Source organism: Helicoverpa zea, chromosome 5 (assembly GCF_022581195.2).
Source record: "Helicoverpa zea isolate HzStark_Cry1AcR chromosome 5, ilHelZeax1.1, whole genome shotgun sequence".
Classification (NCBI taxonomy): Eukaryota; Metazoa; Arthropoda; class Insecta; order Lepidoptera; family Noctuidae; genus Helicoverpa; species Helicoverpa zea.
In genome coordinates, this window is record NC_061456.1 from 1,680,363 (window position 1) to 1,707,020 (window position 26,658).

The following is a 26,658-nucleotide window of genomic DNA, read 5'->3' on the forward strand; positions in this document are numbered from 1 at the left end:
CGATAATAAACGACTAAAATAAGATTTTGTGTGTGAATACTTTATTAATCGACGAAGGCAATTTGATGATTGTTTATGTCTAATTTATATTTTTTTTAATAAACTATTTCTTTTTAATTTTAAGATATTCAGGCACTGGTAGCCCACCCGGGATAGACTACGCATACTGTTACCCGGACGGCGCAGTACTATTGTCACTCAATCGTTAAAATATACTCCTCTGAGCTAAGATACACTTCGAATGGACAGTTTGTCAATGTTACTCACTAAACGGAAACGAATCACAACATCACGTTATATTTATTTGCTGTGCAACACAACCTAGTAGCGCGTATACCAAATAACGTAGCAATCGGAGGTATGTATCGTAAGGCAACGTCGAAGGCAGTCCACATCTGCGTTGAACATTATTGATTATTATAAAATCGATAAAAAATATACCTACTTAATGTAAGTAAAGCCGGAAATGCTTGATAAAAATACATTTATATTGTCTTCTATTGATATTACGATAGGGCTAGAAGCTGTGGCCTGACAGTACAGATTATAGCGGCCTTACTCGCGAACTCAAGGGACCTAACGACCTGTGTTCGTAATACAACCTTTTCAAAGGTAACGTATGTTTTTTTTTTGTCACTTGAGATCACGAATAAAAACAGTTCACTAACACCCACAAATGAGATATAGATCAATGCCTAATATTCAGTTTGAAGACCTATCTAATTACACAATGTATTTTGAAATTGCAACGTACTTTGGTAATACAGAAATTAGTGACAATAATTCGTATGGTTCCTATAGTTCGGCCATTCAGAGAATGCGTTCCTGACACGTCGCGATTGAACTGACGACGTAACTTTGCAATGGCGTTGCAGTTACGATAAAAATATTTTTGCTGGTTGTTTACCGTTTTAACAATTGAGGAGCATTAAAACAACATTATTATATCAATAATCAATGAATGTAGTTACGTCGTCAGTTCAATCGCGACGTGTCAGGAACGCATTCTCTGAATGGCCGAACTATAACTATACTTATATTTAAACAACGTTGTCTACATAAACTTAGTGACTTAGGCCATAGAAAGGTAACATTTATACAATTAAACTAAAGAGTTTTGACATGCAGAATATTTTTTCTAATCGAATGATGAACTTTTTTATGAAATATTGATAACTCTTGCAAAGGGACTCAAAATATATTCTAACCTAGATACATAAGTGTAAAAGGCAGGAATATACTACACTGACAGTTGGTAAATATAAATAATTTTACAAAGATACTACAGAAGTGCAACATAAATGCATTAATTTTGACCAAACCCAAAAAGCGTAATATGAGTTACACATAAATAGTTATTACAAACAATGTATAAGCAAATTGAAGAATAACATTCTTTGGTATACTTAATTAAACATATCTTATTTCACAACTTAAAATGTTTCTAAATAGGTATCAATATATACAGTTTTCAAAAGTAGTTGTTTATTTACTCTGGCAATGTAAAAGCTTTGGTTCAGTTACGACCAAAAATCTTAATGCTAAGTTGAAATATAAATTACTATTAACTACATATATTTTACATCTCCGTATAAGGAACTAAATAAGGAGATTAAACGTATTATTTTATAAGAGGGGCTCGAATATTACGTGTCGAGACTCAAAAACGTTAAAAAGTCGACACTTAGGACACCAAGAGACATAAGATGTCTTGAAAAGATACATATTTTATTCATGGCGTTTACGTGCCATGAATAGACGCCCATGTTATTTTTATTTATATCTAATTTTCATAAATAACATTAGATGTATATGCACTTTATCGACATAGACTAAAAGGATACTACATCATAGCTGTATGTCATAGACAAAAAAGATATCGTTTTTTGAATTTGAATTTCGATTTTTTTCGAAGGAGGCGCTATGTCGATAAAATGAGAACTTTTTCAGTAATATTAAAATACACTTCATAATATACATGAGAGGTGCATTACACTAAGTTTGTGCTTGGACACTATACTATAGAACATTATTTACTCCCTATAATATATACATAGATTAACATGTTTTACATTACATGTTATGACCAGAAAATTTATTTACATACAGATTCAGTTATATGTTATGTTATATAACATTTATACATATCTGTCTCACCTTTGAAGTCTAAAAACCTTAATTAACTTTCATAATGAGCTTTTCAATAACATATTTTCAAAACCATCAAAAACACATGACTTTATACCAAATCTTAGCATTTATCAAATTCCACCAAAATCCTTGTTCGTTGGAGTTGTAAGCCAATTAAGTTTTGGCATAATACTCCTTATGACAACATTTTGACAGTTGCCAAAAAGTGAGCTAAAATACTCTATTCTCGCTTTCTCGAGCCTTGACATCCTTGCCTCGACTCCTTGACTCGAGCCTTGACTCGTTCGAAAAATCCTTCATTAGCTTTAATAACTTTCCTAAAAGCCAGCAGTTTTACTCAATGTAAAGTAAGTATAACCATACTAGGGTATGGTCTCGGTATTTCTTACTGATACTTATTTTACTTTAATTACATGTAATTGCACTCAAAAGGCAATTGTGGTCATTCTTTATAGTTTTTTTTTTCAATTTTAGATTTTATGCTATTCCCAAAGGCCATTATTTGAATTTTGAAAAAATATTTATGTTTTGATTAAATACTTTTTCAGTATTTCAAATTATGAATGTTTTTTTAATGCCAACATTTACAAAAAAGAGGCTATTTATATGTGCTTAGTTTTAACATTGTCCATAGAAATATTCACAACGCACGTAATTTCACTAACCATTATAGTGAAATACTATCACACATACATATTTATTTGTATGTCACAAATATATAAAGGTCGCAACATACATATAACACACTGAGCAAAGTAGAAATCATTATCGCTTGAAATGGTACACATCTGTTTACACCTTAACTAGATGAGGCTAAATAATATAATTATAGTTGTCTGAATAATCCAGGATGTTTAAAAAGGATCTTAAATGCTGGAAAAGGCTACAGCATAACTCTTGACAGTTTTATAGGAATGTGACACAATGAACAAGAAACCTAACCAGTAAGCACTTTAAATTTTTCTTAATTAAAAACGCAAAGATCCATATAGTTCATAAACTATCGTTTTTGGTAAATCTACCATAGCTGTTCAAAGGACTATCAGGGCTCCCACACAAAAAAGTATGGTTACCGTAACCAAATGGGTTGCTGAAAAAAATAGCATCGCATCACAAGTTTTTGCGAATTCGTATCACATCGCAGTTTTGTGTGGGCATCCTTAAGTCCACTCCAGACTCCCAAGCTACGTCCTACGTCATACATACGGTCTTACTGTTCAGGTAACTTCTGCTTCTTACAGTCAGGTTCATCATCTTCTTCGTCATCGTCATCCCACTCCCAGTCCTGGTCATCATCGTCAGGGTCTGCGCGAGGCTGCTCCTCCGGGATGTCTTCTTCGTCTTGCTCCTGTAAAAAAGTTTTATTTTATTCTCAGGGTTGTTATCAAACACTGAACTGAAAGTTTGTTGCTGTGTTTCTTGCTGAGGAGGTCAGATAGGAAGTCGCTCCGTGTAAAATATTGGTATTCAACTGTATCAGGTTAGACTGGAAACCGACCCCAACAAAGTTTTAGGAGGCACTTTTACATCGCTTTACTCAAAGCATTGTTACAAGGCGCCAGTACACATTCATATACAGCAGTATTTAGCACCACGTCAATATAAATAGCATTAGTTACTTGTTAGCCAAGAATATAATAAACTAAGATTCTTTTTTTATCTGTAAGTTCTTCCTATCTACATCTCAAGTTGTGTGCGCCACAGTCAGCAGCCCACATATAGTTGTGACAAGGCTAGTCAAATAAGATGAAAAAATCACCCATATTTTACAGTCAAGGAAATATTCCACAAATAAAATCTTTATTTTAAGAAAAAGTTTTATATCTGTAATACATACATGATGTCTGTGCATGACGGCGATGGGCGGCGCGTCGTGATGAGCCGCCACGCGCCGCTCGATGAGGTACGACACGTACTCGTCGTACAGCAGCCGGATCAGGTGGAACGACCCGAACGACGCCGCAGATCTGTAAATAGACAAGATATTTTAGCCTATTGTGGAAATCGTGGCTAAGCTAGTGTGGTCGGTCAGGGGACGGGTGATTCACTATGTCAAAATAAGTTTCTCTGTGTCTGGAAGACAATTTTAATGTAATTTAGAGAAAATAAAGAGACCCCTAACTCTCTCGGCCAGCCACCGCTCGTATGGTGCCCCACGCAGCCCTCCAGCTACCCGCACCGGCCCCCTAGCTACTGTAGGCACTGGTGTAGCGTTATAGTCACCTGCTTCGTTAGTCTAGCTGTCGCAAGTGCGGCTGCTGAGCACGAGGTCCTGGCTTCGATTCTCGAGTCGGGCCGAAATCGCTTTGTGGGTTAAGAAGATTTTCACAAAGCAGCCCGAAACCTGGAAGTTGGTGATTGATACACCCGAGGATCGGAGAGCACGTGAATGTCGGTCCTGCTTGTGATCTCTCTCCGGTGGTGTCGGATTGCCGTCCCATCGCACTATGAGAGTGAAGGAATAGTGAGTGCACCTATGTCTGCGCAAATGCTTGTGCACTATAAAATGTCCTGCGCAGTCGGCTAATCTTACATGAGACCAGCCGCCGTAGTCGATAATCGGTTAGGAGGACATCATAGTGACCTGAGAGTCAGAGACCGTGCGCACGCAGCCCTCCAGCCACCCGCACCGGCAGCCCCCTAGCCACTCCGGGTACTACAGTCACCTGAGTGTGAGCTCGCGTATGACGAGCGAGGAGTAGAAGGACCAGTCGAGCAGCAGGCGCCGCGCCCGCGCCGTGTAGTCCGCGCGCCGCTCGTGCGGCGCCAGCGCCGTGCGCACGCAGCCCTCCAGCCACCCGCACCGGCAGCCCCCTAGCCACTCCGGGTACTACAGTCACCTGAGTGTGAGCTCGCGTATGACGAGCGAGGAGTAGAAGGACCAGTCGAGCAGCAGGCGCCGCGCCCGCGCCGTGTAGTCCGCGCGCCGTTCGTGCGGCGCCAGCGCCGTGCGCACGCAGCCCTCCAGCCACCCGCACCGGCAGCCCCCTAGCCACTCCGGGTACTACAGTCACCTGAGTGTGAGCTCGCGTATGACGAGCGAGGAGTAGAAGGACCAGTCGAGCAGCAGGCGCCGCGCCCGCGCCGTGTAGTCCGCGCGCCGTTCGTGCGGCGCCAGCGCCGTGCGCACGCAGCCCTCCAGCCACCCGCACCGGCAGCCCCCTAGCCACTCCGGGTACTACAGTCACCTGAGTGTGAGCTCGCGTATGACGAGCGAGGAGTAGAAGGACCAGTCGAGCAGCAGGCGCCGCGCCCGCGCCGTGTAGTCCGCGCGCCGTTCGTGCGGCGCCAGCGCCGTGCGCACGCAGCCCTCCAGCCACCCGCACCGGCAGCCCCCTAGCCACTCCGGGTACTACAGTCACCTGAGTGTGAGCTCGCGTATGACGAGCGAGGAGTAGAAGGACCAGTCGAGCAGCAGGCGCCGCGCCCGCGCCGTGTAGTCCGCGCGCCGTTCGTGCGGCGCCAGCGCCGTGCGCACGCAGCCCTCCAGCCACCCGCACCGGCAGCCCCCTAGCCACTCCGGGTACTACAGTCACCTGAGTGTGAGCTCGCGTATGACGAGCGAGGAGTAGAAGGACCAGTCGAGCAGCAGGCGCCGCGCCCGCGCCGTGTAGTCCGCGCGCCGTTCGTGCGGCGCCAGCGCCGTGCGCACGCAGCCCTCCAGCCACCCGCACCGGCAGCCCCCTAGCCACTCCGGGTACTACAGTCACCTGAGTGTGAGCTCGCGTATGACGAGCGAGGAGTAGAAGGACCAGTCGAGCAGCAGGCGCCGCGCCCGCGCCGTGTAGTCCGCGCGCCGTTCGTGCGGCGCCAGCGCCGTGCGCACGCAGCCCTCCAGCCACCCGCACCGGCAGCCCCCTAGCCACTCCGGGTACTACAGTCACCTGAGTGTGAGCTCGCGTATGACGAGCGAGGAGTAGAAGGACCAGTCGAGCAGCAGGCGCCGCGCCCGCGCCGTGTAGTCCGCGCGCCGTTCGTGCGGCGCCAGCGCCGTGCGCACGCAGCCCTCCAGCCACCCGCACCGGCAGCCCCCTAGCCACTCCGGGTACTACAGTCACCTGAGTGTGAGCTCGCGTATGACGAGCGAGGAGTAGAAGGACCAGTCGAGCAGCAGGCGCCGCGCCCGCGCCGTGTAGTCCGCGCGCCGTTCGTGCGGCGCCAGCGCCGTGCGCACGCAGCCCTCCAGCCACCCGCACCGGCAGCCCCCTAGCCACTCCGGGTACTACAGTCACCTGAGTGTGAGCTCGCGTATGACGAGCGAGGAGTAGAAGGACCAGTCGAGCAGCAGGCGCCGCGCCCGCGCCGTGTAGTCCGCGCGCCGCTCGTGCGGCGCCAGCGCCGTGCGCACGCAGCCCTCCAGCCACCCCGCCCACTGCTCCAGCGACGCGCCGCGCCCTAGTGTCGCCTGCACCACAAATAAATATATACATCAACAACAAAATCAGTGTGTCAAATGTATTTATGTGTGCAATCAAGAATAATAATAATAACAGCCCCGCAGGGCATCTGAGGCGGATGACGGGGAGTAGCGACCCCGCGGGGCTATATATCCGAGTGCTCCAGGGAGAGTATACTGTCCCCCATCTCCGGCTTGCCGGAGTGAAGCATGACGGGGGATAGGTCTCCCGCCTCTTGGCTTGCCTTCATCGGCCGGTCAGAGTGGAGTCGCTAGAGCAGGGTTAGCAGCCCACTCGGAGGGTAGGTGCCTCGTGGTAAGTGGCGAGTGGGCCGGTGATGCTGGACCCACAGGGAGCGCGTGATCTGCGTTTAAAGTCCGCCGAGGTATCCTCACCCTTCAGCCGCTCATGTACCTGTTGCCCTCTTGTTGCTATTCAGTGACTGATTCCCGGGGGCCCAGTAAGTGAGTTGGCGAGTCTCCACCTGCCATTTTTACATGTATTTAATACATTGTCATCGGCAGGTGACATAGTTCCCGTAGTTTCCCATTCCTAGTCCATTAGCATCCCATCACAATAGCCCAAGTAGTTTTCATCCATAGTTAGCAATAGCTTAGCACAGAACCGGGGATTGTCCTTGGGTACATTTCAATAGTGTATACAGGGATAATCGTCGGTTTTGTGTCACCATTTCATTAAAGTTGTCTCAAAAGGGCTTCAGCGTGTTGGCTTCGGCCCCACGTTCGCCTCCCAAAAATCCGGGACTCTATAGTCCCGAGGTCTGGTAGAGACATACAAGATAATAACAAATAAATATATTCTGCGACAACGCGGAAGCGGAAACGTGGCCGCCCTAAATAATCTTGGCGGCGGACGAGCATCGCACTGTGGATGCCCTCTGCCCCATTTAGGGGACATAGGACTCTAAGTCGAGTCAACGCGACGTGCCAAAAATCACCCGTCGTTACATTCATCAAGTTATAGATCGATGCGGTTGACGTATCAAGCGAGCATATCATCACGTTATGATGAAGTTTGAAGGGGCACACTGCTGCAGGCGCGTTCCGATTCAGTGGTTCGGACCGCTGTTGGTGACACTACACCCTTCCCTGTTACCGTTGGAGTACACCAGGGCTCCGTCCTTAGCCCGTTTCTGTTCAGCGTGATACTGGACTCATTGTCCGAAAGCATCCGAGATGCGCATGAGCAGCCCCCGTGGTTGCTCATGTATGCTGACGACATCGCGCTGGCAGACGCGGACAAGGGACGGTTGGTGCAGCGTGTTAACATGTGGAAGGAGTCACTCGAGAACGGCGGTTTGCAGCTGCATGTGGGGAAGACTGAGTACGTGGCCTGCAACTCGACAGATCCCACCTCCGTCTGCATAGACGGTAATATGGTTGAGCAGACGGACCAGGTCAGGTACTTAGGATCTGTCCTTCACGCGTCTGGTGGCATCGATTGCGACGTCAGGGCACGAATTTCGGCGGCATGGGCCAAGTGGCGTGAGGTGTCTGGTGTCATTTGTGACCCTAAAATGCCGGTTAAGCTGAAGGGACAGGTCTATAAATCCATCATTAGGCCTGTCCTTTTGTATGGCAGTGAAGCGTGGCCTGTGCTTGAGCGGCACAAGCAGGAGCTGCGGGTCACGGAGATGAAAATGCTGCGCTGGATGTGTGGAGTTACGCGGAAAGACCGCGTTAGGAACTCGCGCATCCGCGGCAGCCTTCATGTCCGTGACATTGCAGACAAACTGCAAGAGTGTCGCTTACGCTGGTACGGACACGTTTTACGGAAACCGGCCACTTACGTGGGGAACAAATGTCTAGCCATGGCGCCTCCGCCCGGCCGGGGCAGACTGGGTAGACCCAGGAAATGCTGGCTTGACGTTGTAAGGGATGACATGCGTGCCAATGGACTAACCACCAGGGATGCCGAAGACCGAGCGAAGTGGAGGAGAAGAAGCAGGAAAGCGGACCCCGGGCCCGGAAGGGCAACCGGGACAACGCTAGGATGATGATGACACTGCTGCAGGCGCGTCGTGCGTGCCGCGAGCGCAGACACAGACCGCGAGCGCAGACACAGACCCCGCGCGCAGACACAGACCGCGAGCGCAGACACAGACCCCGCGCGCAGACACAGACCGCGAGCGCAGACACAGACCCCGCGCGCAGACACAGACCGCGAGCGCAGACACAGACCCCGCGCGCAGACACAGACCGCGAGCGCAGACACAGACCCCGCGCGCAGACACAGACCGCGAGCGCAGACACAGACCCCGCGCGCACGCACGCACGCCGCGCATATGACATTTCATTCTAATCGGATAGGAAGATGAGCGTAAACAGTGGCGGCCCTAGGGGTGTGCGAACTGTGCCATCGCACAGGGCCTCGCGCTTGGGGGGGCCCTCGCGCTACAACCCACACTAATATAAAAAAATTATAATTAAAAAATATTTATATCTGGTCCAAGAAAAAAAATTTGCATTTTTTCTTTATTTCTTATTCATTCTGCGTTTACTTTTTGAGCCCTCAATTTAACATAAAGTTGGAACACCAAAGTAACAAAAACAACTGACTCTCGATCCAGTCACGGATTCTTTTTAATTGTGCTTTATTCCGAGTTTAATTTGAAAGTCCTTAAACAAACAATTTTAAAAAATTCGCGCTTGCTACGCTCGCGGCTGTTCACTTGACAGTGCCTTTCCTTCTAACTTGATTAGAGTACTTTTGTCCCAAAACTCAAAAATTTTCGCGCTCGCTACTTCACCTAGCACTGTTGTTTGTTATACAAGTTTAGGTGCGCACGCTACGCTCGCGGCTTTCCTTTCCACTTGTTCTGTTTTTTCAACCTTTTTTAGCCGAACCTAGAAGGTAGTGCCGCTTTTAAGTCTTTTTATTAACAAGAAAATAACTCCTAGTTTCCGTATGAACTTTCTTATTTACGACGTTCGATTGACGACGTTGATTCTTTAAATATAAACTGTAGTAAAAATAAAATTTTATTAATTTGTTTAACTTGAGCATTTCTACTCAAACGACGTTTAGCTAAATCAAAACACCAGACCTACTCTCGCAGGGCACGCCACCATAGTGGCGGTAAGTCCCCTCTTTGAGGAGTGGCTCGGGAGGAGTCACGGCGCCCTCACGTACCGCATGACGCAGGTCCTCGCCGGACACGGTTGTTTCGGGAGGTACCTGCATCAAATCGGTCGTGAGGAGGCGCCCGGGTGTCACCACTGTGCGGACAGCCCCGAGGCAATGCCGGCTTTAACTCTACTAGCGCCCTGGGCGAGATTTCTACGGCGCCCCCATCTGCAATTCAAACCCATACGAAAAACAGAGACATATGAAGTTACCGATTGCGCGAGCGAAGCGAGCGCGAATTTTGTTTTATAGTTAACAAGTCAAAACAAAAATTACCTAAAATGTAGCCCAATCGTACATAAGGGTGCGTCCACATCTGGCGAATGCGCCGCGAATGCGCAGCACGCGAGCCGATCGCGAGCTGTTCGCGAGCTGCGCGCGTGCATTTTTGTTCGTGCGCCGCTTCTGCGCCGCCCGCGCGCAGCTCGCGCGCGACCTAAGCGCCGCACGCGAGCGGCGCGCAGGCGGCGCGCGACGTCTGCCATCTTCGATAGTACTGAGCCAATATACGGAACTGTAAGGGCGAGAACTGATTGCGCGCAGATCGCGCGCCGCTCGCGCGCTCTATACGAGCCTTGCGTGAGTTGCGCTAAAGAGGCGCACCGAACTATTGCAGTGACTGCACGCGCGCAGCTCGCGGACAGCTCGCGATCGGCTCGCGTGCTGCGCATTCGCGGCGCATTCGCCAGATGTGGACGCACCCTAATAAGTTATTGCTGGTTGGTGAATACAAAAACACGGGAACACAGGTTGTGATTGCGCGAGCGAAGCGAGCGCGAAATTTTTTGTTATATTTTAGAACTCAAAACAAAAATGACTTAAAATGTAGCCCAAACGTAGATAACTCTTTGTTGGTGTTGGCGCCTATGAATTAAAATTTTGGGACTTAAAGTAGTACCATAAATAGAAACTAGAAGTTACTTTCTTATTAATAAAAGGACTTAAAAACGACGCTACCTTTTTGCTAGGGTAGACAAAAAAAATTTCAAACATAAAAACAACTATCACCAGGCACCGCCGGGTCCTCGTCTAGGTTTTAGGCGGCGGCGACCTCTCGCGTCCGGCCCTGGTTCAGGCCATGGTCCGGAGCGAGAGGGAATGGGATGCCGTCGCCTCCTTCTGTGAAGCGGTCATGCTCGAGTAGGAGGAGGCGGAACGCCAGAGAGTCCGCACCTCTCATCCCGGCCGCCGCACTGGGCCAGGTAGACATCACGGGCGCCGGGTGTCGCGAGATGACTCCCGGCAACCGTAGGCGTGGGTCTGTGGGCGGTGAGTTCGGGTGGCTCATCGTCCCTCTGTCTGCTTAGACGACAGACCCGTGTCGACGGCGCGTGTTCTTCCACGCGCTCCTCAAAGAGATGTCAGCAACCCCAGCGGGTCCAGTAGGGCCAAAGCCTGCCGGGGCTGCGGGTTATTCGAAAGAGATACCGCGGCCCTGGCACATGAAAGGCTTACGACGGAACACGACGGTTTTTAGTCAGTAAAAGTCTGACACTCCCTCGCCGCTGCTAACCCACAGCGGGAGGGATCATTTGATGATTTTTGACGTCGTTAAAAAAAAAATACCTACTCTCGCAACACATACTTTTCACGTAGGACAAAGGGCCTCGCATAGACCTGCCGCACATAGCCTCGCAATCGCTAGGGCCGCCGCTGAGCGTAAATACCATGAGACTCGTAAGATAGGCACCTTCTTCTAGGTCAAACACGTACAGGGTGCATGACCAAAACAATCAGTTACGACTGGATTAACAAAGCATTCACAAAAAAAAATGGAATTATTCAAGTCGGTTGGTAAACGACGAAAATGTACAATTCAACATCCGAATTGAGAACCTCCTTTTGAGAAGTCAGATTAAATAAATACATAGTTCTAGATAGTTTTGCTTTTTCCATTTTCAAAATAAAACAATCCATGAGACAAGTTTATACCTGCAATAGTATGTGTACATACCTTGAAGTCAGCCTCAAGTTTGTGTGCAGTAGCCGCACTACCGCAGGAACAAGCCCACGCCGCCTGCTCGCGTACCACGCGGAAATCTACGCGGTTCAGATCCGCCAACATCTGTGGAAAATGCATGTAAATAAAGCCAAGAGAAAGAAAATAGCTGTGGCCTGAATAGCTGTGGTTAATAGTTGTGGCCTAAACGGAGGTAAATAGTTGTAGCCTAAACGGAGGTAAATAGTTGTGGCCTAAACGAAGGCACAAAATATGATAAGATTAATTTGAACTGACGCATTAGCAAGATTGGTAAGGTTACCCTATAGTAATGTGAACCTTAACTTTTTTATGCATATTGATAGACAAGTCTAAAGTTAGTTTTGCTTGCACGAAGCTTCTTAGTGTGGGTCCACACTGAGAGCCTAGCGCGGTTGCCACGACGGGCGCGAAGTATCAAACATATGAAACTCGCCTTTGCGTCCATATTGTAGTGACTAAGGCGGAAGCCTAGTGCGATGGGACTGAGCGAGTCAGCGCGCGTAAGTTTCAAACACTTCTATCTTCGCGTTCTGGCCACACTACGGGCCTAGTCATCGAGCGACCCAATGCGCGGGCGGCGGGGGTAACAAACCAGTTCGATCTTGTCGTTCGGCGTATGTGCGTTTATATTTGTTTGTCTAAAAAATGGCGGTGAATACTGAATCGTTCATAAGTGCAATTCAATCTAAACCACCGATCTGGCAAAGCAAACATCCACACCACAATAATCGCACAATAACAAGAAAGTTATGGAGTGAAATAAAAGAACATTTTCCTGGAAGTGAAGGTGTTGCACTCCTGATGTACGTCACACCGCTACAAGAGCTCGCGCCTTCACTGTGGCCACCCCACGCCACCGCTCGCCGCGCCCGCCTAGGCTCCAGTCACCGCGCTTGCAGTGTGGACCCACACTTACATAGAAATTTGACAGTAGTACATCTAGCTGAACATTACAACGTACCTGATGTATCTGATGATGATTAGTCAGCACGGCTCTCGCAGCCTGCGCAAGATGATTGAGCGAAGTATATCGCCTCAGCGCAGCCGCGAGAGCCTGAGCCGCCTGAGCCTGCGCCCTCGCCGCCCGGGCCGGAGCCCCCGCCGCCCCGGCCGCGAGCGCAGCCTCCACACCCTTCGCGAAGTTACGAATCGCCTGCGTCAAAGCCGCTGGTATAGGCCGTAAAACATCCGGCAGTAGTAACTCCACAGCACGTTGATGTAACCGTAATTCAGCACTTCGTAACCAAGTGCAGACGTCAGGCCGTGAAGTGAGACGGGCTAAAGTGCGACGGCAGAGAGAAGCCGGTGGACGTCGCCAGAAGCCGCGGCGAGCGCGTTCCACGCCGGTAGCGTCGAGTGCCGCTACAGCGGATAAGAATTCTGCGCCGTGATCCCTGTGTAGAAAGTTGCTACGATTAATGACTACGCGGCTACGAGAGTCTACGCAAGACTACGCAGCCGTAGCTAAACATTGCGTTTTCGCAAATTAAATAGGTATGGTTTTAATGAAATAGTCTAAAAGTATATAAAAGTAACACGTCTCAATCTCTTTTTTTAATCAACTTGGCTATTGGCATGATTTCCGATGAATTTGCTAAGAGCGTCATAAGAATTGAGTACGTACAGGTCAGTAACCTTTTCCCTTTGCTCCTTCTTTGCAACAAGATAAATGGAACTTAACTAGCACGCTTCTGTTTCGTCTCTTAAAGAAATATTTTGATTCACATTTTAACTGTCAAGGTGGAAATTGCCTACTGCCCAGCAAATTACCTAATCATAGTACCTAGGTACATACCTGTGATGCCTCCGCAGCGCGTTGAGCATGTCCTGCGTGACGTCGTCGGGCAGCGGGTGTACGCTGAGCGGCGGCGGCTCGGGCGGGGCGGCGGCGCCGAGGTACTGCCGGTGCGCGTGCGTGGGGCTGCTGGCCGAGTCGCGGGACCGGGACCGGGATCTGCCCTCCTGGGTGAGAACAAATCCGTTGAAAAACCGCAAAGTTTTCACGACAATAAATTCGATTATAACATTTCTTGTTTCGGAATAGAGTCTTTTAGAGATATTTAGCAGAATTGAAAAATATAAAAAAAGTACAATTAACGCAAAAATTGAGGAATCGGGCCTATGGCTTATCAGAATTGAACGACTAGAATAGCAAAAAATGTACAGTGCGTCTTGGCATACCTGCGTACTACTTGTAAACACATTCAGAGCAATTTGGACAAAACGCCGATACAGAACTTACTTTTGTAGTCACATCGCGATTAAGCCTAGAATTTCCTTCCAAAACAGTTTCCTCACTATCATTATAATCCTACAGAAAAAAAAAAACACAAACCTGATCCAAGACATCAGTCTTATCATCGACATTGTCGTGCTGATCCTGAGCGTCACCAGCCTCGCTATGATCGTGTTCCACCCCGGGCTTCGCCCTGATCCCGTAGTAGTGGTACTTGGAGTTCCCCCTAGTGCCGAGCCGGCGGGTCCGGAGCCCTATGAAGACGGAGCGGATGAGCTTGCCGAAGGAGGCCGCGTTGACTGGCTCGAGGCGATGTGTGGCGCAGTGTCGGAGGTAGTGAGCGTACAGGGTTGAACGGGGGAGGGATACGCCTGTGGAAAAAGTTTGTTGTAATACCAGATACCATGTCGACAGTTCGTGCCAAATAACTTTGCAACTCTGAAGTTAGCCGTTGGTTGGGTAACTAGCAGCTGGCTAAATTAAGAATGGCAAAGTTATTTGAGGCGAATTGACGTGGACTCTGGTGTTCTAATTTAGTTGCTGTTCTAATGGCTTTAGGAGTTCTGTATTAAACAGACATCACATTAATCAAAAATAGTTACGAGGGAAAATAAATCCAAAGTAAAAACTAATGGAAGAAAAAACTTTCGATAATTTAAGGTATAGAGGAACATATTTTATGTAAGAAAAGCAATTTACATATTTCTACTCAAATTAGTCTGAATCTCTCTCTCATCTCTCTGATCATGAGATACACGTCAGGAAAACGGATGGACGGTCAGATAGACGGCGAAATTGTTTAAGTGTAATAGGTCCCATTTTTTCTTTGGGTACAGGATTTCAAAACCACAAAAGAAACAACCTAATTAAGAACCCTCCTTTTCGCTAACTCGGTTAGAAATTATATGTAGGGAAACAAAATAACCCCCACCAGATGGTACAATACCTATATGTTTTCCACATTTGACTCAGGTAAAAACGTTCGTCTCAGGAACATATATTCCGTCTGACAGTTTATAATAGAGTGTGTTCCTCACTTGACTCACCCTCAGCGGTCTCGTAGTGGTCGAGCAGCCACTGCACGGTGGCGGGCGGCATGCGCGCCGGCGCCGGCGCCGCGCCCGGGGTCGCGGGCGACGCCGGCGCCTCCGCCTCGTCGCCGGCCACCTGCGGTAAGGACTGTTGCTACTTCACTTTCGAACTATCTTAATTCAACTATTTAAATACAAATACTTTAACGGATTTTATTGCGGTTATATTATTTCCTCGTTGGTCTAGCTGTCGCAAGCGCGGCTGCTGAGCACGAGGTCTCGAGCTCGATTACTGCATCGGGCCGAAATCGCTTTGTGGGTTTTAGAAACTTTCACAAAGCAGCCCGGAGCCTGAAAGTTGGTGATTGATTCACCCGTGCATCGGAGAGCGCGTAAATGTCGGTCCTGCTCCTGATCTCTCTTCGGTGGTGTTGTATTGCCGTCTCGTTGGGCTATGACAGTGAAGGAATAGTGAGTGCACCTGTGCCCAAGCAAATGCTGGTGCACTATAATACGGCTAATCTCCTTACACGAGAATAGGCGCCGTAGCCGATAAATCGGCTAGGAGGACATAATTTAATCCCGACGTTTCGGATCATTTACAGCATCAATGGTCCCGAACAGTCTGTAGGTTATTTAAATGTCTCATATTCGCGTAAGTGTCAGAAATTCTTAATTGAACTAATTGAAAGTTGCTAAACGATGCGAACTATTTTCTAAATATTTTTGAGAGAGCAAACTATGGCATCAAACAGAAACATAGATAGGTAAGTATGTTTCATAGAAACCAAAAGCTACTCAGTAAGTAGCAGTAGCTTACGGTTTGCTAACTTCCGTATTGAGCTATTGAGTAACGATACTTGAAAGCCCATCAACATGTAACGAAATAAAATGGTGCGTTGCTATCTAAAGAGCTTTCAAATGTCATAGGTTCAACATTGAGTCATGTTCAGAAAGTGGGTACAGTAGTGTACCCACAAGTGCCCATGGTCCTTTAGAAAGTATTGAACTCACGGTATATGTATGTCAGTTGTTCAGTTTTCAGTCTTTTAAAAATGTGAATATCAAATAGAAAAACAATTATGCGTATTTTTTTATTACAAAGGTCCTGTAAAACAGGCATTGAACTTCGCCAGAATCTTAATTGCAAATTATAAATACTGAAAAGTTAACAAAAAGAATTCCTGCAAGTACTTTTTTGGCTTCAACGTGCCTAAAGAAATAATACTTCGAAATTGGGGTGCAATTTCATAACATCTACCCTACCTTGCCTACAATGAAGAAAAAGCAAATGTAAAAACAAAAGACTGTGAAAAATAACCATCGCAATTCCTCTAATTCATTGAAAATACCCAACACTACTCTTTATCTGATAAGTTTTTTTGGTCCATGCTATTTTCATATGAAATAGTGAAATATATAAGTATTACAGTTTCCAGAAAAGCCATTTTATTGTAATTTCAAAGGTCGCAAGCCACTTTATCGTTTCATTTTTTAATCAGAACCATTAACTACGGGGTAGACTTTGTGTTCCGACGGCAACGCGTTGGCGTATACTCAAGACAAAGAAAGACAAAATTATTTCATCTATTAGCGTAGAAATCGTAGATGTAAACGATAATGAAGATAAACGAAGATGTAAACGATATTTTTTTCACTATGAATTTACCTAGGCCTTGGCCAACATTGCATTTGGGAACAATAATGTTGGAGACAAATCACAAATAAAATGTTAAGCATCGATTATTAGAGGTTTGAATTTGTTGTAAACGGCAGTTTTCCTTATTATTATTTTTTGTTGGTGAAAATCATCCTTAGGGTTTAAAAAAAAATATTTTATCATATACATAAGAAAAAAAGAAAGCTATTTGACGCCTCTTTTTCCCAGCTAAAACACATAGGAAGTCGTGAAGGGTGGGCGTTTTGGAGCTTTCTATTCTAGTCTATTTGGACTTCCAAAAAGTACTGCTTTTAAAAGACTTTTACTAGAAAACAGTGTTATACTTACGACGACGCCATAGGCGGTGTACTCGGCAGAGGAGGCGCCGCCCCAGCCGCTGTCGGCCGACGAGCCCTCCGCGCCCACCGTCGCCACGCCGTACACCGGGTAGCGCAGCGGCTCCCTGAGGACAACCAAAACTAAATTATATATTATATTTTACATTAAAATAAGGTAAAATATTACAATAATGGGGTTTCACCCATTCACTCACAAGTCACTGTACTCGATTGAGTACAGTCATATTCCTAAGTGTAAATAACAGATCTCGTAAAGTTAATGTAGTTAACGTTGTTATTTTACTTGTTTATAACACCCTTTTATTATATGAAAAATATTATGTGCGTAGCGTGATTTTTTTTCCCAAAAAAATCCAATTTTGTGTTTTTTCTGTTCCCAATTCTATGTGAAAACAAAGAAAATTCCAAAATAATATAAATACTTTTTGTTTGATCTCTAATTGGGTTTAAACACCGGGGGATCCGCTGCGGATATTTCTTAGGAGAACTGTTATGGGATAAAATTATTATCCACCTGCCCTTGTCTCAATTTTACAGGAGGACAGCGCAGCGTGTATTCTCCTTCCATAATCATCTATCTGTAGGCATCTCACAAGTAACATTCTTTCTAGGCATGTCGGTTTTCACAAAATCCGCCTATTTTTTCTTTTTGACTATTAAATATATTGAAAATGTGCTGTTTGTGTTACGGCTGTCGCAGTGGTTGGGGAATAAAGAAATCTTGATGCAATCAGAATTCAACATTCGCTCAGAATTCAGCAAGCATTCAGAGCAAAATTGAAACTTTTCAGATGCACCTATATTTAACACCACATAGGTATATATTAATCTCGTATGTCCGCCACATACAAGAAAACAAAAAATACAAGACTATAATTGAGAACATGTTTTTGATGTCAATTAAAATAATGATGATATTACTGTTTATAGCCAAAGGATTTTTATATGGCCTTGAAAGAAGGGAATAAGGAAACGTTAACACTTTTTGCTATCTAAAAAAATCTAAATTATTAAATAAATAATAAAATGAGTGTGTAGCTCACATATGCGTCTGGTGACCTTGTGTGTAGATCTCTTGCGGCTCCGTAACATATTGCACATGGTAGTTGACTCCATTTCCGCCCTCACCTGCACAACAAATAAATAAAAAATAATTAAAAAAAATATTTTTAACAAAGAAAAATCTTCAAGGATATCCCTATAAAGCACAGTTGACTACACTGGTTATTTTAATTTTGTTATTTCAAGAGGAAAAAGCTCCATATTATTAATGAAAATGATTTTCCGACAGTCTTTTAAAGCCGCGTATGAAAAAATAATAACGAAGAAACATCTTCAAGGACAATCCCGGAAAGCACAGTTGATTATTCCAATTACTGTAATGTATTATTCCAATTAAAAAAGCACCATCTTATTAGCCGAAAATTTAAACAATTTCCCGACAGCCTTAAGAAAGGACCACCTTGCTCAAAGTTAAACCACACAAAGACCAACTCACAGGGGTAATATGACCGGTACCGAGGCACCTCCATGCTGTCTGAGATCTCCCAGGCAACTCGCCCCTGGACCCACAACTTCCCTGAACAACATCCCGATTACCAATGTCTGGTATCACTCACTCCTTTTCTCGTATAACGGGGTCCTTCTCTAGTACCTCACCCCACTGGGTATAAGTTTATAACTGTTGTAATATAGAGGTAAGCGATATAATTGTTATTTCCCTTTTGATTTTGCGTTTGTAGTTGTTTGTCGAGACCTTAGTGGTCAAAAGAATATTTGGATGTAAAGCTTGATTGTTTAATTTGATTCGTATTTACAATAAAAGTGTAACATAACAGAAGTTATAGTTATTGTTTGGTATTACGTAGAATTAATGTTTGTTGTTATTTTACAGGTTTCAGTTAGTACACGAAAAAAGTCTGACAAGAAACTAATATGTTAGAAATAAATACATCATACTTTTGTTGCTATGTGCCTATATACATTTTGGTTACCTACGTATAAAAAATTCCTTAACCAATTTTAAGGATAACTTATTAACAAATAGGTAAAGAAAATTCTTCAGAAATAGCCGGCTAGGTCATTGAAACTCTAATACCAAGAATTCAAATAAGACATTCTGCTCAACAAACTCCAATAAATAGACCTAGTAAGTTATACGTTATCCAAATAAATAGATATTAATACTTTTATTTTTATATAAAAAGCCAGACACAACCTCATAAAATTAACTCTACAAAATGTTCTCAAATTGATAGATATTTCATACACACTATAATGTTTAACATAAAATACTTGAGATTCAAAAAGCATCCATAAAAACCCCGTTTCCAATAAGAGGCAATAAAACACAATGGAATACACGGACGAACCATTGGACCAGACGACGTATACCTGTATAAATATAAAAATGATATAAAGCGCGGGGCGAGGGGAGGCGGCGCGTGGCCGGCCTTATATCGAAGGTAGCCAGTCAACTATTATAAACGGGGATCATCCCTTGCAGCTATTGATAATGAGCGCTCAGGTGTAATCGTACGGGGCAGTCGCAATTATGCATTGTGAGGTATCATGTGCAAATTGCACGGTGTAATTTGAGTAGAGACTTTAGGCGCACGCGCAGGTTATAATTGGTAAAATGGTTGCGAAATTAATTGCATTTTTTGCAGTAGCAAATGTTTTTGATAATTAAAAATTATGATTTTGAGGTTTATGTTTTTAATTCACATTTTTAATTCAACTATTTTCTGTTTATGCGCAAGAATTTCGACTTAAGATATATTTTTTTAATAGAAATAAATCATTTATTTCCAAAAAATGTATGATACAAATATGGTGGAAAATTATTTATATTGTTTCAATACATTTCGCCTTACGGCATGAAAAGCATTTTTTATTAGGCAAGTGTGTGGGATTTTCAGTATAATCAGTCAACAATATTATTCAGACAAGTACTACAATGATACTTCAATTTATAAATATTCCAGAACACATTTTAATTATACACAGTATTAGCAAAATAAATATTTTTCGAGATATTTCTTTACAAGAGGTAACTCACGACCCTACAAAACAATTTCGCTACCAATCCAAGATTAAAAATCAGCGCACCTGCATCTATTTCGTACTATCATTAATACAGGACCACTTACTCGCTAATTCGTCTTTATTATATTCCCTCAATACTTATGTCAAAGCAATAAAGTTCATTTTCCAAAAGTATAGATAACAAATGGGGTGCATTTAATAGGGCATCAATCCTGACAGGTAGGAGATAATCAGATATTATTATACAGGGGGTGAAGTCTTAGCAGTTTGTTTGTCCATCAAAGGTCTTCATACAAAGCATGCATTGTGACACTTTGACAACTCAGGCAGAAACTCAAAGAGATAAATCGTACAACGTGAGATTTTGTGAGTGAATAAATCTGTTTTTATTTGGGAGATTTGCAAACACTTTGATAGATTTGGATTGCTAACAGCTATGCACTTGTTTATTTGTACCTATTGACATTTTTTTGGGATTTACTGCTTAAGACTCTTGGCTGTATTTAATACTACATATTACAAATATAAGTTACAGTTTTTTTTAAAGCAAGCTTATGAATTAGCTAGATGTTATTTAAAGCCTAGAAAGAAAGCAAACTATTTTATGACATCTCATGAATGTGAATTTCCGATGGGTGACAGCGCCTAAAACGTTAGTCAAAGTTTGATTAGGTACTTACAAAACAAACCTTCACCAAAAATCCCGATTTACCAGGAAGAAGTATTACAAACCTTCTTACAGTAAAAAGCATAGATGACATCCCCATGATCAATGGCCATGCTGTTAAAAAAGGTGATAAGCACAAAATAAAAAGTAAAAACTTGCTTTCTTGGTCACTATGGTCTTCAGTCTTGACGCGGGAGCCTGGCCGTGCCCATGCGCCCCGCACTGCTTGCCACACGAAATACATATAAATACGTAAATAAAAATGTGCTCAAAACAAAATAATGTGCAACGAAAAATATTCATGCTCAACGTTACCGAAATAAAAAATATTAAAATTGCATTTTACAAACAAAACTACGGAACGAACACTATGGTGCAAATAATATTCGGATTCCTAAGATTTTTTATGCTGACTACTGACAAAACGAGAATATTTTTTAAAAGCTGACTGTGACTAGTTTTGCTACTGTTGTTCAGATCCATCGTTCCTGAAGAGAGATATAAAAATTTAACATGACATTTCTGAAACGCTGAGAAACGGCTAGTTCAATAAGTACTTGTAGGTACGATTCTAGTATAACTTACTGATAATCTCATATGGTTTCTATTTACTCATAATTGGAACATCGCAGATAGGCCCTATAATTTACCTTTCTAATAAATTTTAACACCATCTCTCTTCACTCAACTCCAAAACAGTGCTAACTAATTACAAATACATTCAATTGCAGCTAGTTTATGTTCTACTTACACTCACTGGCCACGGTGATGTAGGTATGCTGAGCCTCCGCGGTGGGACTGGAGTGACCTGAACTGTCGCCGTTCACTTCCACCACCGTGCTCGATACCTGAGGACATTGTGGTAGCTTGCTGAGTTCAGAACTGTATAGCCTTTTGCAAGTTAAAAGAATATGCTTCAAGGGTTGTTTTAATGGGAATTAAGGAGTACCTAAGAGGTAGTTTTTGGTGCGTCATCCCTCAACCACTGACCACCACTGTGAACGCTTGTGATGAGTCATTTCCTAACACAAGTTCTTCTCCTTGGGTTACCCGGGCATCTGAGTTGAGAAGGTCAGATAGGCATTCGCTCCTTGTAAAACACTGGTAGTCAACTGCATCCTGATAGACTGGAAGCCGACCCCAACATAGTTGGAAAAAGGGTAGGCAGATGAGATGATGTTATTCTCCTTATAAGCAAGCTATTCAGCTTCCTTTACACAGTATCCAATAATCTTTCAGAGAAGGCTAATTGTTTCTTCTCTGTTTAAGAGACAATGCCCACTCAGTGCTTCCCCGAAGAAATGGATATGAAAGATTTGATCGCATATTGTATCCTTAACCGTTCTTTAAAATAGGAACAAAGGAACCCTTTAAGAAGACTTTCTTGTAACACATATTTACCTGTTGCATAGCATGCTGCAAATGCATGGAGTCGGGTATTTCCGGGATGACGATGAGCTCGCGCACGGCGCTCGGCGAGGCAGCGCCGGCCGCGCCGCCGCCCTATGTACCAACACAATTTTATAGGGGAACACACTTTTATTGTGAAGTTGCGTGACAATACTTTTATGCACCCAGTGGTAGTATACAGGACAAGTAAAATATCATTGTATATTTCACGTCAATGTGAAAATATATCGCGGAACAAACCTACTTATTATTATGTAGTAGGTATACTGAGGATTAGAGACAGATTGGGTTTCATTGTAGGTAGGCAGGTATAAACTCCTCGGATAGCCAGAATATACATATCTAAGTTTTTTTTTTTTATTATGAAAAATAGACTTTCTGTGTTGTGGCTGTTTCACTGAAGTTTAGGTGCTAGATAATTCAGGTGGGTGATTAAAAGTAGAACACTGCCTAAAACTAGACGCCTACTACCTCCTTATGGCAATGATCTAGATCAAGTTTGAAATCTTTATGAATCAGATAGGTTTATATATTTAAGTATCTTTCTAGAACACTGGCGTCTATTTTGTCTGTGAAAATCAAAGGCTGACTTTAGTGTGAATACACCAGCTGCTTCACCTTGAAACACAATTGTTAAGAAAAGTCAAGGCAAAGAAAGAAAGCTAGGTATTAAATCCTTGATAGTATTTTTATCGTACCTACCTAATAATCGACTTTGAGTGAGGCTGACTCATTATCACTTTACCGACGTAATTGGTAGGTAGGTACTCTACAATTGCATATTATTATTAGGAAAAACGTAAATATAATTCGTAGGTGTAATAATAACGTTAATTTGGCGCGTGACGTCATAAACCGTCATGATGATTCAGCAATATTCGTGTGCTGTAGGTACTGATTTGTAGATCTAGAAATAATACCCAGGTGGGTAGGTGTCTAATATCAGTTTATGCCTTGGTGCAAATATTAGATGGTCAGCACTACTTCACTCTGAATGGCGTAATTAGTAAAACTTTTATGCTGACTCTACTCTAGTTGAAATATTTACAGCAAGTTGGACGGAGTAGGTAAAATTGGATTGCGCATTTTAAAATTACAAGAACAATGGGAATTAATGTTCACATCATAAAATGTTACGATTTCTATCAATTTGTGCTACAGCATTGCGTCGTCGTAACCAAAGCCTAATCAGTATTACGTAAACTCCAATAAGTCTAATGTGTGTAGGTCTTCCCTAAGTAGATAAATACTAACATTCAAAGTCAAATGAGTCTGGTATGTTTTCATGTCTAAATGACTGAACCGAATGAGCAGCCGATTTGACCAACGGGCGGCAATTTCAGGGCTGATAATGGATTGAATATCCGATGGTAAAAGGTGGAACCTACTCAACATTATTTCGTATCACATCGTATCGATATGATCTCGTTTATAACCTGATACATGAATCAATCCCCATAGGAAAGCAAGCGAAACCTACGGAAAAAAGCTACTATTAAAAATTTCTTGTATACCTGTGTTGGAGCCGCGAGCCGTGCTGCCATGTCGGGCGAAGCTGGCGGCGACGACTCCACAAGTACCTCGTCGCCCGCGCACTCAAAATCTGAAAAATATTTCCATGGAACATGTTTTATTAAACTGTAGGCAAAAGTGGAACATTTCGTTAGACTATTTACGTTGGAATTGTAGTCAATTTGAATGCCCAAAGATAGTTTAATAAAAGCAGCAAAACAATCGTGCTTAATAATGGTAACATATAAATAAAATATATTTGTCTCAAATCCTGTAATTCTTCATAGAAAAGAAAATTATGTAATGACCTACCCACATAACAATAAAATGTCTCAGAAACCTTTTTGAATTGTTAATTTGCATGAAATTGACCAATACCCTTTTAATTTTGTTAAATGTCACAAGTTACTAAGCCTATTTTACAAGCAGTTTTTAATCTTGTAATTATAGTGAAAGCCATACCTGCTACTGGCTAATTGGCAACATTTCAAAATGGGGTAGCTCACCCCTTTGATACCAGATTGCAATTAAATATAATGCAGGCAGGTAGTCAGAAAGAAAAAGAAAACTATTTTTAACCTTGCCCTACTATTATTTTGCAATTACACAAAATATTATGCAATTTTTTCCTCATACATACAGAAATTAGAGCTAAATTATTATCATTCAAATCAAAAACTATAATAAATTTATTACAAGGAAATCAATAAAATTATCATCAATGCAAGATAATATAAACTTAAATGAATCAACAAAATTATTAACATTATCAAAATAAAATTTCACAAATCACTTCAAAATAAATTTTTCCTTTCTCCAGAAGGCATATGAATTTCAAAAAAATAATATTTAGCAATAATAAACAGAATAATGTATGTGAATTGTTGCATAACAACATCCCAGGTGATAGAGATGTTATTGATCTGGTGGGAGCAAGGGCGGAGAGTATCCGTGGAGCGTAACCTGGCAACACCTCATCTGTCCCTCCGCACCGTCACTCTCAACAAAACAACTGTACAAAAACACTCACTCTCCAAATAGAACACATTCTCAAAGCCCATCTCAGACATTTTGAATCAAAAATTAATTTCTGCTACAAAATATCACTTGGACACAACAGTTACACATTATTGTGACTTAACACTGGTTTGTATGATATCAAGTATTGATCAAACAACCGTCTCTATGTGCTTGGTTGGTTCACTGTCATGTTTGCTACTGTTTCTGTGAGAATTTTGTTTTTAATGCTCTGTAGTGTGGGCTAGCTAGAGGTAGTGTGTGTAATTTAGAGATAGGGACGTAGGGGGGTGGTGCAGGTGCTTTGTTACGGTTCAGTGGCACCACCTGCCATCTACCACCATACGTAATGCATGACTGGCTTCTTGTTTATGTAATTATTGTATTGTTAGTGCTGCTGACATTTTATTACAACAATTATATACAATTATATGTCAAATGATAGACAATATGGTGTTGTTCATTGTTCTAAAATAGGGTGATGTTTTCAAAATAGAATAGTTCTTATCAAATATTTTCCTTTGTGATATGTTTTTGCCATGAGCATGATTAATGATAAACAAGATAGGTATTACCTCAAATAAAGTGTGAATTTTGTAGTTGTCTTGCCTCACAGTATTTAAGTCAGCTATAGATTTTAATATAATTAATTTAATTTGGTGATATTAGAGAAGTGGAGTGAGTTAGAGGCTTGATATTCGTTAGCTGCGCATATTTGTCGTCCCCCTTATGTGCCGCGTAGTACATAAGTCCCGAAAGTTAATTCCGCAGGTGAATAATCCTGGCGTGTCGTGCGCCGTGCCAGGCACCGCCGCCGTATCCCTCCTGCCCGATAACTTTGATAAAATTGATATGCGACTGGGAGCAAGGGGGAGCTCATTTTGGACGCTTCCCGCTCCGGAGAGCACGCATATCACTCTCGAAGCGACTGACAGCCATTATTAACGTTATCAAACCATTTTTCAGGTTATTAGCGAAATAATTTATCGAGAATATATTAAACCCACCTGCCATCCATACCTCGAACTGTCAAAATCATCTTAGTTTCTACGATTATTTTAACCACGAGTAAGTTAATATAACTAATAATTGTTCTATGTGTCGCTACTTTTACCAATTTTTATGTAACACGATAAGAAATGACTTATCAATGTTGTTGTCTTGTAGCTACACCCGTTTCCTAGGCTTAGGGACACGAAAAAAGTATCGATGCCTTGTGGTATCGAGTACATTCCAGTTCGATACCGATACTTTTGTACTCGATACTTTGCATTCGATACTTTTACTCAATAAGTACTTTTTCCCAGGTATCGTATCGAATGAAGAATTTAATTTAACAGCGCTTTCTAGCTCACTACTACTTATCGGTACAGGTTTCACCACTTTCAGTAGATCCCTTTAAACAATAGGAAGATATGAAAGTAGTATTCCCAAAATTATCTATATAAATTGACACGAGAATATATATCAATCCCTGCGACGTCAGTACCTTCAGAACGATTATTTTCTAAAGCAGGAAGTACCATCGCAAAAAATCGAAACCGCTTATCTCTAAAAAGGCTCAACAAACTTCTATTTTTAAGTGACTTTACGGAGGAGGAATGGGATCTTTAATCTACTACGTGGGTGAAACTGTGGGACACTGCTAGTTTTGAGTATACCTCAAATAACTTAATATTGTTTCCTTTTGCTACATTTTCGATTTGTTTCATTCATTCCATTTTTCTATTATTCTATTAAATATGTGTACCAATACCATTTGTTTTTTATGTCCTGCTGAACTGAAGTAAAACTGACATTATTTACTAACTGATATTGACCTAGAAAATGTTGATCTAAAAAAGTACTCGATACCTTGAAGTATCGATACTTTTGTTTCGATACTTTAATGAGTACGATACTTTGTTATCGATTCTACTCATGAGTACGATATCGATACTTTTGTTTCGATACCGTGTCCCTACCTAGGCTACGAACACCCGGGCCAAATTTCAAGCTAGTGATGCTATTAATTACTATTTAATATTAGTTACTAAATAATA

General features: G+C 43.0%; 1 protein-coding gene across 1 annotated transcript; it reads right to left on the minus strand.

Annotated features, from left to right (window-relative positions):
- Positions 1-2,620: 2,620 nt before the first annotated feature.
- Positions 2,621-25,161, minus strand: LOC124630310 (transcription factor RFX3). The gene is made up of 15 exons (XM_047164158.1): positions 24,630-25,161; positions 23,602-23,690; positions 22,079-22,180; positions 21,429-21,525; positions 20,837-20,899; positions 18,006-18,090; positions 16,952-17,066; positions 14,959-15,079; positions 14,012-14,283; positions 13,472-13,638; positions 12,638-13,070; positions 11,650-11,760; positions 6,384-6,556; positions 3,989-4,118; positions 2,621-3,499 (listed from the first exon to the last, which is right to left on the minus strand). The coding sequence occupies exons 1-15, from the start codon at positions 24,667-24,669 to the stop codon at positions 3,362-3,364; spliced, it is 2,136 nt and encodes a 711-aa protein (XP_047020114.1). The 5' UTR covers positions 24,670-25,161; the 3' UTR covers positions 2,621-3,361.
- Between the last annotated feature and the right edge of the window lie 1,497 nt (positions 25,162-26,658).